General features: G+C 39.0%; 1 protein-coding gene across 8 annotated transcripts in view; it reads right to left on the bottom strand.

The window, feature by feature from the left end:
• Window positions 1–13460, bottom strand: part of slc12a7a (solute carrier family 12 member 7a) — a 39193-nt gene that overhangs the window by 7447 nt on the left and 18286 nt on the right. For 5 of the 8 annotated variants that reach the window (XR_013816747.1, XR_013816749.1, XM_079819833.1 and 2 more), the window contains exons 8-21: window positions 12028–12236; window positions 11648–11812; window positions 11036–11134; window positions 10866–10923; window positions 10520–10694; window positions 10200–10318; window positions 8279–8377; window positions 7913–8032; window positions 7707–7811; window positions 7440–7608; window positions 4702–4897; window positions 4229–4398; window positions 4000–4131; window positions 1681–1788 (exon numbers count right to left, since the gene is read on the bottom strand). Coding sequence is in view for 5 of the 8 variants with exons in the window: in XM_079819833.1 (XP_079675959.1) it covers window positions 1681–1788; window positions 4000–4131; window positions 4229–4398; window positions 4702–4897; window positions 7440–7608; window positions 7707–7811; window positions 7913–8032; window positions 8279–8377; window positions 10200–10318; window positions 10520–10694; window positions 10866–10923; window positions 11036–11134; window positions 11648–11812; window positions 12028–12236 (1924 nt within the window). In the remaining 3 variants the exon portion in view is untranslated. Of the gene's footprint in view, window positions 1–1360; window positions 1472–1680; window positions 1789–3999; window positions 4132–4228; window positions 4399–4701; window positions 4898–7439; window positions 7609–7706; window positions 7812–7912; window positions 8033–8278; window positions 8378–10199; window positions 10319–10519; window positions 10695–10865; window positions 10924–11035; window positions 11135–11647; window positions 11813–12027; window positions 12237–13460 lie in introns of all 8 variants that reach the window. The other 3 variants (XR_013816748.1, XM_079819830.1, XM_079819831.1) reach the window with 1 other exon arrangement.

Below are 13460 nucleotides of genomic sequence, written 5' to 3'. Positions count from 1 at the left end.
TCTAGACCGATACGGCTAGGAACTATACTCTCATTACTGCATAATAATCAAGGAACTTAGCTGCCGTACCATGGGTGCAGCGGCGCAATGATATTATGCAGCGCCTGAAAATAGGAGAATAGGCTAACTTCCGTCAACATTACCAACTTGACAACCTGCTTGCACAGAGAACATGCTGGGGACTATTTTCAGGCGCTGCATAATATCATTGCAGACAGAGTTATGGCACGCACGGAGATGAGAATGGCATATATGGACTTATCTAACTCTGGGGGATACGGTAAATAAGCTAAAGTCCCAAAAAGTTGGCTTGTTCCTTTAAATGTATACACTACTAATCAAAAGTTTGGGGTCAGTTTAAAAAAAGAAAAGAAAATACTTTTATTTGACAAGGATGCATTTCATCCAGAGTTTGATGAACTTTTTTCAAATAAATACTATTCATCAAAGAATATATAAAATGTTCACCAAAACTATTAAGCAGCACAGCTGTGATAGTAAGAAATGTTTCTTAAGCAGCAAATCAGCATTTTAAAATGATTTCTGAAGGATCACATGACACTAAAGACTGGAGTAATGATGCTGAAAATTCGGCTTTGCTGTCACAGGAATAAATTACATTTTAAAATATATTAAAATAGAAAACAGCTATTTTAAATTGTAATTATATTTTGCAATATTTAAAAAATCTAACTGACCCCAAACTTTTGAATGGTAGTGTAGTTTGATTAATTAAACAATCTTATAACAAAGCAGTATAATTAGTGGAGCGGCACACATTTTCACTCAAAATTCAGAAGACGAGAAACTCTCTTCACTCATGCTCTATAATGACATGCAGACATGCTGTAAACAAATACAATTTTGACATTTTCAGGGCCACAATCATTTTCATTGCCATGTTGTGCGTATTGCTAAATAATAAGGAATTTTTAAATGGTGAAAATAGCATAATTACAGTTGCAAAAGGCAGCCCTTGATGAAAGCTGTGGCTCTGTCAAGTCTCACAATGTGAATGGATTACCACTTTTCCACTGGGGCTGGTGCCAGAGCCTTTGCCCAATCTGGAACAGAGCTGTGCTTTTACACACAAAAAACCCTGATGTCCAAATCCTGGTCTCGAACAAGAGAACCTGTGATGTCAGTGGGCAGAAATTCCACAGCTCCCAAATCGGTGGCATTTCTGAGCAAGTACCGACCCAACTCGATCACCGGCTCCAGCTCAGGTACCAGCCCCAGTGGAAAAGAGGTGGTCTGGATGGAGCAGTTCAGGCGGGTTATACAGAATGGTTATCTATTGGTAGTAGCCGTGACAGAGAGTGAAAGTATGTGATCGGTAAGAGGCAAATCCCTGAGCTACCTCCTCGTCCAGAATTATAGTTGGCACTTGTAACTTGGGGTTGTGAGATGGTTTCTGCCCGCAGGGCTTCCTCCTGATTGAATTCCGGGATTCATCTGAAATGCTTTGAATCTGGCAGTCGCCACAGAGCAAACAATCCAAAAATGGTTAAGTATGAGGAAGAGGGTTTATGTAAAACAGTGCCCTACCTTAAATTAATGCCTTAAAACTGCATCTAAAACTTTTGATTCTCTGGGATATGTATTGACTGCAACCATAATGATTTATGCCCCGCATAGTCCCATAATAACCAAAAGAACAGATTGCTGGATAAATATTACCTCTCTTTCCCGCTCTGTCTTAGAAAGCTGCATCTGCTTCAGCATCTGAGAGCGTTGCTCCATCACAAGGGTCTTCTCATAGGTGAAGGCTGAGATATCACCTGCATGCTACAGAGAGAATGACATAGTGGCAAGTGAAGTCATACCTATAAGTGCAATTCCAGTATCTTGCGAACATTCCACCATCCTATGCTATGCTATGCTATGCTATGCTATGCTATGCTATGCTATGCTATAATATAATATAATATAATATAATATAATATAATATAATATAATATAATATAATATAATATAATATAATAATACATTATATTTTATTAAAGGTCCCATGACATGAAAATGTCACTTTATGAGGTTTTTTAACATTACTATGAGTTCCCCTAGCGGCTAGCCTGTCTATGGTCCCCCAGTGGCTAGAAATGGAGATAGGTGTAAACCTGGGCGTCCTGGGGTCCGTTCTTCGTACCTCGCTAACTCAGTTAGCAGGATTTAATTGTTGACGATTTGGCATGATCTTGGATTGTTTGGTTCCTCGACGCTCATACTGGACTTGCTGTCATAGCAACAGGTCCGTAAGCTTAAACCTGCTCGCGAGCAGCCTTATTTCATGTAAACAGGATTAGATTGCACCTTTTTAAGCGTCGTTGATACTTAAAATTTGTCCCAATCACTGCTACTTTACTACAAGAGCTCCTTATACAATAATAACAATAATAATAATAATATAAAAATGTATTTGGAAATAATATGATAATGTTGTGTAGTATAATACTATAGACAGTCACTTGATTGAGAGATTTAATTTTGATAGAATAATTACTTTATAATTTTATTGGAGTCTTACACACGTTGTACAGTTAATCTGAGCCGTGCATTAATTTAAGTGATGATGCATATTATGGGATGGCTTGATGCAGCGCAGGAGATGCAGATAACTTGATCTTCACCCTTAAGAAACTTTAACGACTTTGGTCGTTTGGCTGTTTCCTTATAATTCCTTATATATTTTTGACAATCCGCAAATTCTTTTGAAGAACCAAATTAGCCAGAGATCAGTTATCACGATTAAAAGATCTGGGATCTGTCAAATCATCTCAGATATATTAAGCAATGTACGAAGAACGGACCCCTGCTCTGCCTTTGAGAAAATGAAAGCTCAGATGGGCCAATCTGGAATCTTCCCTATATATGTCGTCATACGGGGAAAGGTTACCTCCCCTTTCTCTGCTTTGCCTGCCCAGAGAATTTGGAGAAAATTGATTCAGCTTATTTTTTTACATTTAATTCAGTCGCAATGTCAGCACAGGCTTTACAAACAGACTTACGATATGGATTCGACAGCACCGCCACAAACATTGAGTAACATTGTTCATTAATGCCTGATCTGTGATCCGCGATTTCTGATGTGTAGCTAATTATTCAAGTTCACACACGTTTAGACTTTCTTTCTAAATCGTTTAATACTGTTCAGTGTTTCCCCAAGGATTTTTTTCAGGGGGGGTGGTAGATCTCCCGAAACTACTAGTGTCGTGGAGCGGGCGTATTAAGGCCAAAACAATGGTAGGGGAAACACTGACTGTTTATGCATCAGTGAATTAAGCCAATGACTAAACGATCAACTCCACATTGTTTCTCTTAGTAGCATGAAACAAATCTGTTATTTAATTTGATTAAATTACAGAGAGCGATCAAAGAACACTCTCTTTATAATGGCTGGAGCAGTCAATCACACGTCGCGAGTGTATCTGCACACTTGCTCAAACTCCCGTTATAATGAATGACGCTGTTATGCTGCACAGCGAAGCTCTTACTGTATTCATATTGATATTGTGTTTGCTGTTAGTTGTGGTGAAAGCATTTTGTGAGAGAAATTGCGTTTCAATGACGAGATCACTGCATTAACTCGATAAACAGACTGCCTGTGTACTCAATGCTCATCACTGCAGCCTTTCATGTGATGGGAAAAGATCTTATAATAATGCTATAATCAACACTTTCACAATTCGTTAATCTCGACAGCTGTAATAGTAAAAAGAATGTAGTAAAAGTATTCGAGGGGGGTTCCACAAAAATGTCAGCCAATCACAAGAGTGGGCGTTTACACACAAGTCTCACAGCAGATACGCCCCTTCAAACAGAGTACTCAAGCCAGAGGGCTAAAATCAGGATAGAAAAATGGCTTTTATTTTATTATGTAAAAAGTGACTAACAATATAAGTACACCTCAGGAAACATGATAAAATAATAAACAAATCCACATCATGGGACCTTTGAAACTTCATTAAAACATGATAATGGGTCAAAATTGTATCTCACCATTTCCACAACTTCCACCTTCGCATCAAGACGCAGGTGGTACAAGAACATCTGCAGGTCTTTCTTCATTTGGATGCTGTTGTCATCCATCTGAGCTACTGTGAAGATCCTCATCTTACATTTTCTCCAAACCTGCAGGATTTCAGGGCAGGGTAAAGCACTGTGTGAAAACTATGGTTGAAAAAAAAAAAAGCACCTCTGCTATATAAGACATTCTGTTGCCTTTTACCTTGTGTTGGCGGAGCAGGAAAGGAAGAAGCATGAGTAGACCACCATCATGGACAATCCACCAGACATCAATGGTACCCTCAGCTAACCGGTCCTGGTTTGTGGGAAAAGTATCAATGTTTTTCGCCACTAACAGGGCCTGGTGTGCAGCTGTCGTCTCTCTGATGGTTTCTTTGGAAAAAAAAACATATTTTTTTTTACTATTTTGTCAAACTGATTTATATTTATGCAATGTTTTCACATCATTGAGAGCAACATAATATTGCACAAACTGATCTAAAATGATTTGGAATTATTTGAATTACTCCTCTTTAACCAGCTTTGAGACCTAAAGCCTTCGACAGTTTGTTCATAATAAAGCTCAGCTGCCGTCTCAACTCTTATAATCCTCATTAATAATCCCTGACCTCATTGCCTTTAAGCTGATTATCTGACTTTCTGGCAGCTTAGTATCAGAAAATGACAAGTGCGCACCGATGAAGTTCTTCCAGGAGAGGGAGCTCTCGGACTGTTTCCAGTTGGTAGGCCAGGCCACCAGCACCGCATTGTGTTTCATGCCACCCAGGCCTGCGGACTGGATCAGGTGAGAGAAACCATCCCGCTGGTTAGAGGACACAACCACATGACAGAAACCCTTAGTTTTGTCCTTTGCCATGGCTGCTTTGATATTCTGTGAAGTACAAAAACATGGATATATGTTAAAATGTGAATACAATAAAATGTACTGACTACCAACCATGGGAGCTGACTGAGTGCATATGTTGCCAGAAAGACATATAAGCAAATGTCTTGTTTAATCACTACTAATCTCCACAACATTGACTACAGGGTAGACTTGAAAGTCAAGATTCCTAAGGGGAATTGGTTTTCGTGACTGTCATGCAATGTCACCATAAGCCATAAACTTATTACAAGGACTTTCACTCTTGAGCAATCTGCAGTTAAGTGTCTTGTTCAAGGGCACAATGGTCATGGCTTGCTTCTTGCAGGCTTTGAGACAACAACCTTCTGGTAACCAGCCCTGAGTATCAAAATGTCCGTAACTCCATAAACTGTGTTAATATTTGATGTGAAACTATAGTCGTAAATTGGTGTAAACTTTGACAACATATAATACTGTCAGAATTTTTTATGGACAAATGTAGTTATCTATGGAAGCCCTGACAAGTGAAAAAAATCCCAAATGATGATGATGATGATTATTATTTATTAAAGAAACACTCCGACTTTTTGGGGCTTTAGCTTATTCACCGTATCCCCCAGAGTTAGATAAGTCCATACATACCATTCTCATCTCCGTGCGTGCCAGAACTCTGTCTGACGCACCCACCGTTAGCCTAGCTTAGCACAAAGACTGGAGGTAAACGGCTCCAGCTAGCCTACTGCTCAATAAGTGACAAAATAACGCCAACATTTTCCCATTTACATGCTGTGATGTGTATAGTTACATTGTGTACTAAGACCGACGGAAAATGAAAAGTTGCGATTTTCTAGACCGATATGGCTAGGAACTATTCTCTCATTCCTGTGTAATGATCAAGGAACTTTGCTGCCGTACCATGGGTGCATCGGCGCAATAATATTACGCAGCGCCTGAAAATGCGTCAGACAGAGTTATGACACGCACGGAGATGAGAATGGTATGTATGGACCAGTGGCGTAGGCAGAATTTTATTTTTGGTCGGGCCTGGGCAAAAGTAAGCGGGCACTTTCACGCGGGGGTGTTACTGTCAACATAAACCAAAACTCTAACTACAACCTGTCAACATACAAAACACGGGCAGCGGTTACAACAAACATTAGACACTTTATTTCCACTTTTCGAATATTTTCGTAATTTTTAATTGAAAATAAACTCCTTTCCGATCTGATATGTGATGGGAAAAGGAAGTACAGTGAGTTCGGCAAAAGGCGGATTCGAACCTCAGGTCAAATTGCGTCAAAACATTGTTCCACGCACCTTACCCCTACAATATCATGACTGACAGATACTGATGGTGTGTTCCCGGCTTTACAGAATGAACCTGCGCTTGGATTTGAAAAGTCTTACCGTTACTTGTGGCCTGATGGATGGGTTCTCTCCCGCGTTAATGCAAGTTTTTAAAAGTTCTTTTTGTAGAATTATGCATGTTTATCTATCACACAACTGCAAATTATAGGCTAAGTGAATAGGTAAACATACTTCATGAGCTCACAGGCGTGAGCCGTGCGACATATATGAGGCAGCTAACACAGCTGTCAATCAAACTCATCAAGCATTATGCAAAGCCATAGACTGTAAAAAAAACTAAACAACAACTGTTATTTAACAAATTAATTTTAAACTGGGGGGGCTAGTCATCATAGTGGGTGGGCCTGTGCCCGTCAGGCCTGCCCGCTGGCTACGCCCCTGGTATGGACCAAGCGGCAACCTCCCGCAGTTTCTCTTGAAGCCAATACGGAAGTGACTTAAACTGCAATTCATTGACTGGCCACTAGGGGCAGGCTCAAGAAGGGAGCAGAATCTCATTGAGCTCCATGTTAAAATCATGGTTAAAATGACCAACTTTACAGCAGAAAAAAAACATGTTTACAGCCTGGAACAAATTGTGGTTTTGGTCTATACGGCGAATTTTGCCCTTCATGACAACTGTGAGGGGGGTGAATTTTTTTCTCATTCGTTTACATTATATAAAGTAGCCTTAAAGTTCTGCATAATTAAGGGCATGGCCACTTTGACAGCTGGATAGCCATTTATCTGCTGTCTGTTAGTCATCATGTCACCTCAGCCTCCAGTCCCTCCTCTTTGCCCATTTTCTATTATCCGGTGACGATGACGCGCAGCCAAGATGGCAACGGCCAGCTCCTCCCTACTTTACGCTTCAAAACTGCTCTTCAGAATCCTATGGGTGACGTCACAGACACAATGTCCATATTTTTTTTACAGTCTATGTATGGTATGGACTTATCTAACTCTGGGGGATATGGTGAATAAGCTAAAGTCCCAAAAAGTCGGCATGTTCCTTTAAACATTTTCTGCACATTTCAACCTAACATGTATATATTTTTATTTTTATTATGGTTGTAAGCCACCCTAATTTTATTAGTATTCCCCCATTTGCTGACAATAGTGGTATAAATTACACACTTAACTGGATGACAGAATCATCTCTGTATTCGACAACTATCAAGCTGTCAAATGCACAGGTTTGGCTTTAACCTTATGCCTTTACCTTTTCAGAGAGCTTAGCATCTGCCTCACGAGCCATGTAGGTGCCCTCAAGCACTGAGCAGACGATGGTCAGGCCTTTCCCAGCCTTCAGCTGTGAGGTAAAGGAAAGCAGTCGTGGATGTTTTACCCCCAACTCCGAGTCCAACTTTAGGAGCACCAGCAGCTGAGGTCTGGAAGATGAGTTAAATGATATGTGCCTTAGATTTGGTCAAGTATGATGATGTTCATATAGCACTGAAGATGTGCTGGTATTCTCTTGAATGCTTACCTCCAGTTCTTGGTGTGAGGTGGCGCCTCCTCCAGTTTTATTAGGGCATAACGAGCTGCGTTAAGGGACAATCCTCGAATCCCATCTCCCCATTCCTTCTCTGCCCTGAGGGGAGTTGGGGAAATAAAATAAGGAGGAATTATCTCTTGAGTTAATATAGAACACTTAACCTAAAAACACAGTGAATGTGATGGACACTTGCTTACCCTCTGTATTCAATGTACTTGTAGATGCATCCAGCAATCAGTATGACAAACAAAGCATAGTACCAAGATGAGACAAACATGAGGGAGAGACTCAGGCTCATCCCAAGGAAAGAGAGGGACCTACAGACATTTAAATAAATTCAATGGTGCATTTAATGGTAGTGAATACAAGCAAACATTAACTCTGACTGCTCCATTCTACCTCAATTCACATGCAGATGGAACTAATAACCATTACACTACACCTATTTGGTTAATGAAAAACCCATGTACATGTAACAGCATGACATTGTTTGCATGTAGGAAAACAGAATGTGCACTTAGTTCCGTTCATTGTTCCTTCGGAAATTATAAATTGTGACTTACCAGTGGTAGAACTTGAATCTTGGCCTCCAATTTGGTGTGCGTAGAAGTGTTTGGACAGCACATGCCAGGTTTACAAAGAGGTAACACATCAAGAAAAACCTGTAAAGTAGAAATTCAAACCAAGTTTATTATAGTTAACTAAAACTAAAACCGTTTCAAACTTGATTTAAAATAAATGATAGCTGAAATAAAATAAAACTTATTTTATTTCAGCTAGTTACCAAGGGAGTTACCAAGCTAGTTATTTTCATCTAGTATAACTTGATGTATACATTCATGAAAACTATATAGACATACTAAAAGTAAAAAAAAATTCAGCCATTAATTAAAAGTATAATAGTATCTCAATTATATTAAAACACGACAATCACAAACTGAGTAGCAAAACTGCATGTAATGACCACAATGAGAGTGCAGGCACAATTACAGTGCAGAATTTCATTGACACAATTTTATAATTATTCATAAAAATTATAAATATTTATAAAATATATGAAATAAAACATTTTAAAATAATAATCACTTAAAAGTAATGGTGAGTCCATTCATCATAACATCGTTTTGACAAAAAGCTAAACTGATCAAAAACTGATATTTGTGTAATGGTGTGTTGTTAATGTTAATGACATTAAAATACATGTCTTATTATTACAACATGCAATGAAGTTGTTTGTCAGTGTGTCAAAATCAAAGTGATTGCATCTTCGATACATTTAAGCACTTGATTAAGTGAAGGAGCAATTCATATTTTAATGCACATACAGGGCTCAACGCTAAGGATTTTTTCTACTGGCCCAATTGAGTATTCACACGCTGTCGGAGAGGCGGCTTTCTAGGTTCTAGCTTCTCACACAGCGAGTACCAAATTTAGTTATCTTTCGCGTTTTCTTTCGCATCGTTGAATATTTAAATTGGCAAGACTTCAAATGTGAAAATGATAAACTTTCGTGACAATGCAGCTGGTCAGATTGGGACGTTTATGTTTGCGTCGTTTACGCCTTGGGCCATCGGGCAATCCTTATTGCCGAGCCATGCCGATAACTATAACCTTAATTTTTTCATACGCCCCGTTTCCACCGAAATTACCCCGAACTATTTGTACCAGGAACTTTTTTCCCAGGAACTTTTTATCTCCCAGACCTGCAACTGTCTGCGTTTCCACTGCGGTCTAAAGTACCGTGAAGATTAGGCAAATTAGTCCAGTGACGTAGGACTGTGCGTGACTGCTCCTCCCAGTCAGCGACGGACAGTAATAATTTTTGTGCGACACTTTCTGCAACAATAACAAGTATAGAGGAGATTCAAGCTGTGCTGCTTTTGTTGGTTATGTATTTGTTTTCTAAAGAGGTAATTAACAAAACAGCGGAAAAGAGACTTAAAATAAGACAACATTTATTAGTTATTATCAGCTATTACGGACATTGATATATCATATTATGTATATCATATGTTCAATAAAGCCTGAACCTCATTGTCGGTCCAGCGGTCATATTTTTTATTGAACTCCATTGTTGCAAACAAAATATTTACTGAACGCAGAACGCACCTCGCAAAAGACTAGGCGGTGAAAATAAAATGCTGCCTGAGCTCAACCAATCAGCATGTTCAGCGCCCAGTCCCATCCCCGAAAGTTCCTGAACTTTGAAAAAGTACTACCTCACGAGCAGGGACTTTCGGAGGGGGAAATATTTACCCGGAACTTCATTTAGACCCTGGTTCCTACGGTCGAGTACCACCCCAAAGTCCCTAGTTCCTGGGGAAAGTTCCTGCGGTGGAAACGCGGCTTTCCACTTTGAATTTTTGATCCAAATTTGATCAATCCAAACAAAAAATGCAAAAAAATTATAACAAAGCAGCAGATTCTGCCTGGCCCTAGTTATGTCACAAAGTAAAAAGGTGAAAGCAAGGGGAACACACTCACATTGACAGGATGGGAGCAACTTCATCCAGGGAACCGATGAGAATCCCAATCTCACAGATGACTGCAGTTAGGAGTAAGGCCCAGGTTGGCTCGCCGTTAGCTTTACTATGACCGAACACCTGCCAGTGAGATGTAGCTCATGTTAGTTACATCATAGGATTATGGTCAAAACTATTCTCTCAAGTGTGTTGGGTGTTACACACTTTCACTTCTTCCTTTGTATACATTCTTTTGTGAGCGAGAACAAACACGTGTTCCTCAAGAAAAGGTGCATTTAACTACTTCCACTTCACAAAAGGAAAGCCAGAGCATGTTGTTACCTGTAAGAATGGCATGATGCCATCTCGCGCTATAGCCTGAAGGATCCGGGGAGCACCAGTGAGGCTCTGTAGGCCCGCCCCACAACATGAGAAAAATGAGCCAATCACAATCAACCATGGAGATGGCCAAGCTAGTGTTGAAACAACTAGAGTCTTCTTAACTGAGTCTCCGTACCTATTACGAAAGCAAGCATGTAAAAACCTGGAGAATGTATGCAAGAATGTATACATGCAAAAACTGTCACTGCAGGTCTTATCTGAATGATTTATCAAGCCTTTTTGTAACCCACAATAATAACATACTGTTTATGATATATTATTATTACTATTACCAAACAACACTTACTTGTCTCGCAACACCACACCTTCAATACATGCTCCAAATAACACTACACAGGAAATGTCTGTTTGGCATAATTAAGGGGTTCATTTTGTTAAATAGTAAATGATAAAATTGTTTATAAAATGGTTTAATTTTAAAGCCTAGAGGCTTTATTTTTTGCAGCAAAAAGATACAGATGAAAGAGGTGGTTACAATAGCCAGAATGGTACCACTGGGAATGGACCTCTGAGGGTCTCTAAGATCTCCAGACCTGTTCGATCCAGCCATGATTCCTGTGAAAATCAAAGTTTCATAATAATTTTAAAACACTTTTTCCACAATCACAAATGGTAAAGCAATTAGTTTAACTACATTTTTCAGTAGTGCTGCAAGTTTTTAAACCACAACCACAGCTATTTGACTTTAGGTAGGGCAGGTAGTGTTGACGGATTCTACAGAACGAGTGTTGACAAAGTTAAATTTTTTTCCCCCAACAATATTTCAACAATCAGGTTGTGTGTATGGCAATTCCTGCCAGCGACGCTCAACTAATGAATCACTTCCTTTTAAATGATCGGCCAAGCAGTCTTGAATTAGTTTCCATGTGCGATTCAGTCTGAATCATTCTTACAGATCACTCATACTGAATCATTTGGAATGGTTTCTATTTCTTTGGAATTGAAATTCCCAGTCATCTTCCCAAGAGAGAAAGTCATACAGCTATGGAACGAAGTGGTGAAGGTGAGCAAATAAAAGACATTTACGGTTTCTGTTTCTATTTTTTTTTTTTTTTTTGTAAACTATACCTGTAACTGAGGGGAAGTAGATTCCAACCAGAAGGGTGAAGTAGGTGGCGATGTCATTGATGACATAAGACTTTAAAACATCATTGGTAGCTGACGCCTGTTCTGAACTCTGTTCCTTCTTCTCCACTATCTTCTCGACTTGTCCATAGTGTCCCCACATGTTATCTAGGAAGGAGAAACATTAATACTTACCAAATAAAACTTAATTACCACTGAGTTACCTAAACTGAAGTCTTATGTTTGTGAAAATGCATCAGCTGATAAAACAAAACAGCTGACTTTGCTTAATTTTGTCATCATTAAATCTGGTGGTGTATAACTACTTGTTTGAGTAAATGAGATGTGTATAGTTTGCTGTGTAATTGTATTTGAGAATTCACCTGATATGACGCCGCCGAGCAAGCCAGGAACAGCCCGAATCTCTGTCAAATTGTTCAGGTTGAAGTACTCATCACATGTTTCATTTCCAAGGTCACCTTTGCAAAAAAGTCTCCACAGTTCGGTAGGGTGGGTTACATTGCCGATGACCTCCGTCTTTAGACACTTGTCAAACTTATTTTTCAAGGTGCGGTTGCCTAGCAGACAGATTCTGTTGATGCACAAGAGATCAAAAATATAATCTAATTAATTGTGTAATTAAATATGCTTCATAACATTTAATACAGGCTCTTAAAATGATAAACATCTTTAACATATTGCAATCAAATAATAAGGCATACGCATAGACATTTCTAGTTTTGAATTTAGGTTTTTGTTGTTACGTCACGCCAGGTAGCCCCGCCCACACTAGCCTCGCGGTAAATGTCAACATCAAACATGGACGGAGAGCGGAGAGAATGATTGTGGAAGTTTAGAATAGGATATGATTTGACAAACTTCTCAAGTTCCACAAGGAAATCATAAAGGCCTGTCATGTCAAGTCAAGCCTCACGGACGTCACGAGAATAAGAGGTATGTGTTCTTAGTTTTTACACTCTTCAGTAGCAGTGAGTAGGGGTGTAATATACTGGTAGACACGATTAACCGGTAGAAATTTGTCAACTATCACGTTGCTGTGCTGCGCCGTCAAGATAGCTTATCATTTGCATGCGTTTTTAAGCATTGCAGTTTAAAAACAGCTGATTTTGTGCGCGCTCTCTGAGAGACTCCCATCATGAAGCTGCTGCTCATAGAGCACGTGTGAAATGAACTCAGCACTTTTTGCGCGTAATTGAGCTTGAACGGTTAAATACACATACCCATGTATTTGCAAGTAAACAGAGTCATTTATGTCTTAAGTGAAGTTAAACAGTTGAGAAAGAACAGGGGTGGTAAAAGTACTCAAAAGTTATACTCAAGTAAAAGTATATATACCTAAATAAAAAATGACTCCAGTAAAAGTAGAAAGTCCTCCATTTAAACATCACTTGAGTAAAAGTACAAAAGTATCCAAATTAAAACGTACTCAAGTACCGAAAGTAAAAAGTAAATATTGAAATTAATTGTAAATATCAATAATTAAGCAGATCAATTGTTTTGGGAGTGATATGCAATGCTTTAATTGAACAAATTATAAGATTAGATACTGCAATTGAGAATTTGTTAGATTTGCAATCATAAGAGACAATTAAGCAACTTAACAGAGTATAGGGGTTGAACTTAAAATAGACATGCTCCATAACATTAGCTGCATCAAACAGAAGATGTGCAAGATACTATTAACTAATTTAAAATGAATTAAAAAGCCATAACCACAATGGCATATTACTTAACAATTAGTTAATAGTGATGTGCCTCAACAAGTGAAGTCATGACATAATGAAACCTTTGCAAA

Source organism: Gobio gobio, assembly GCF_949357685.1.
Source record: "Gobio gobio genome assembly, chromosome: 6".
Lineage (NCBI taxonomy): Eukaryota > Metazoa > Chordata > Actinopteri > Cypriniformes > Gobionidae > Gobio > Gobio gobio.
The sequence above is the reverse complement of the archived record's forward strand: the minus strand, read 5'-3'. Positions and strand labels throughout refer to the sequence as shown.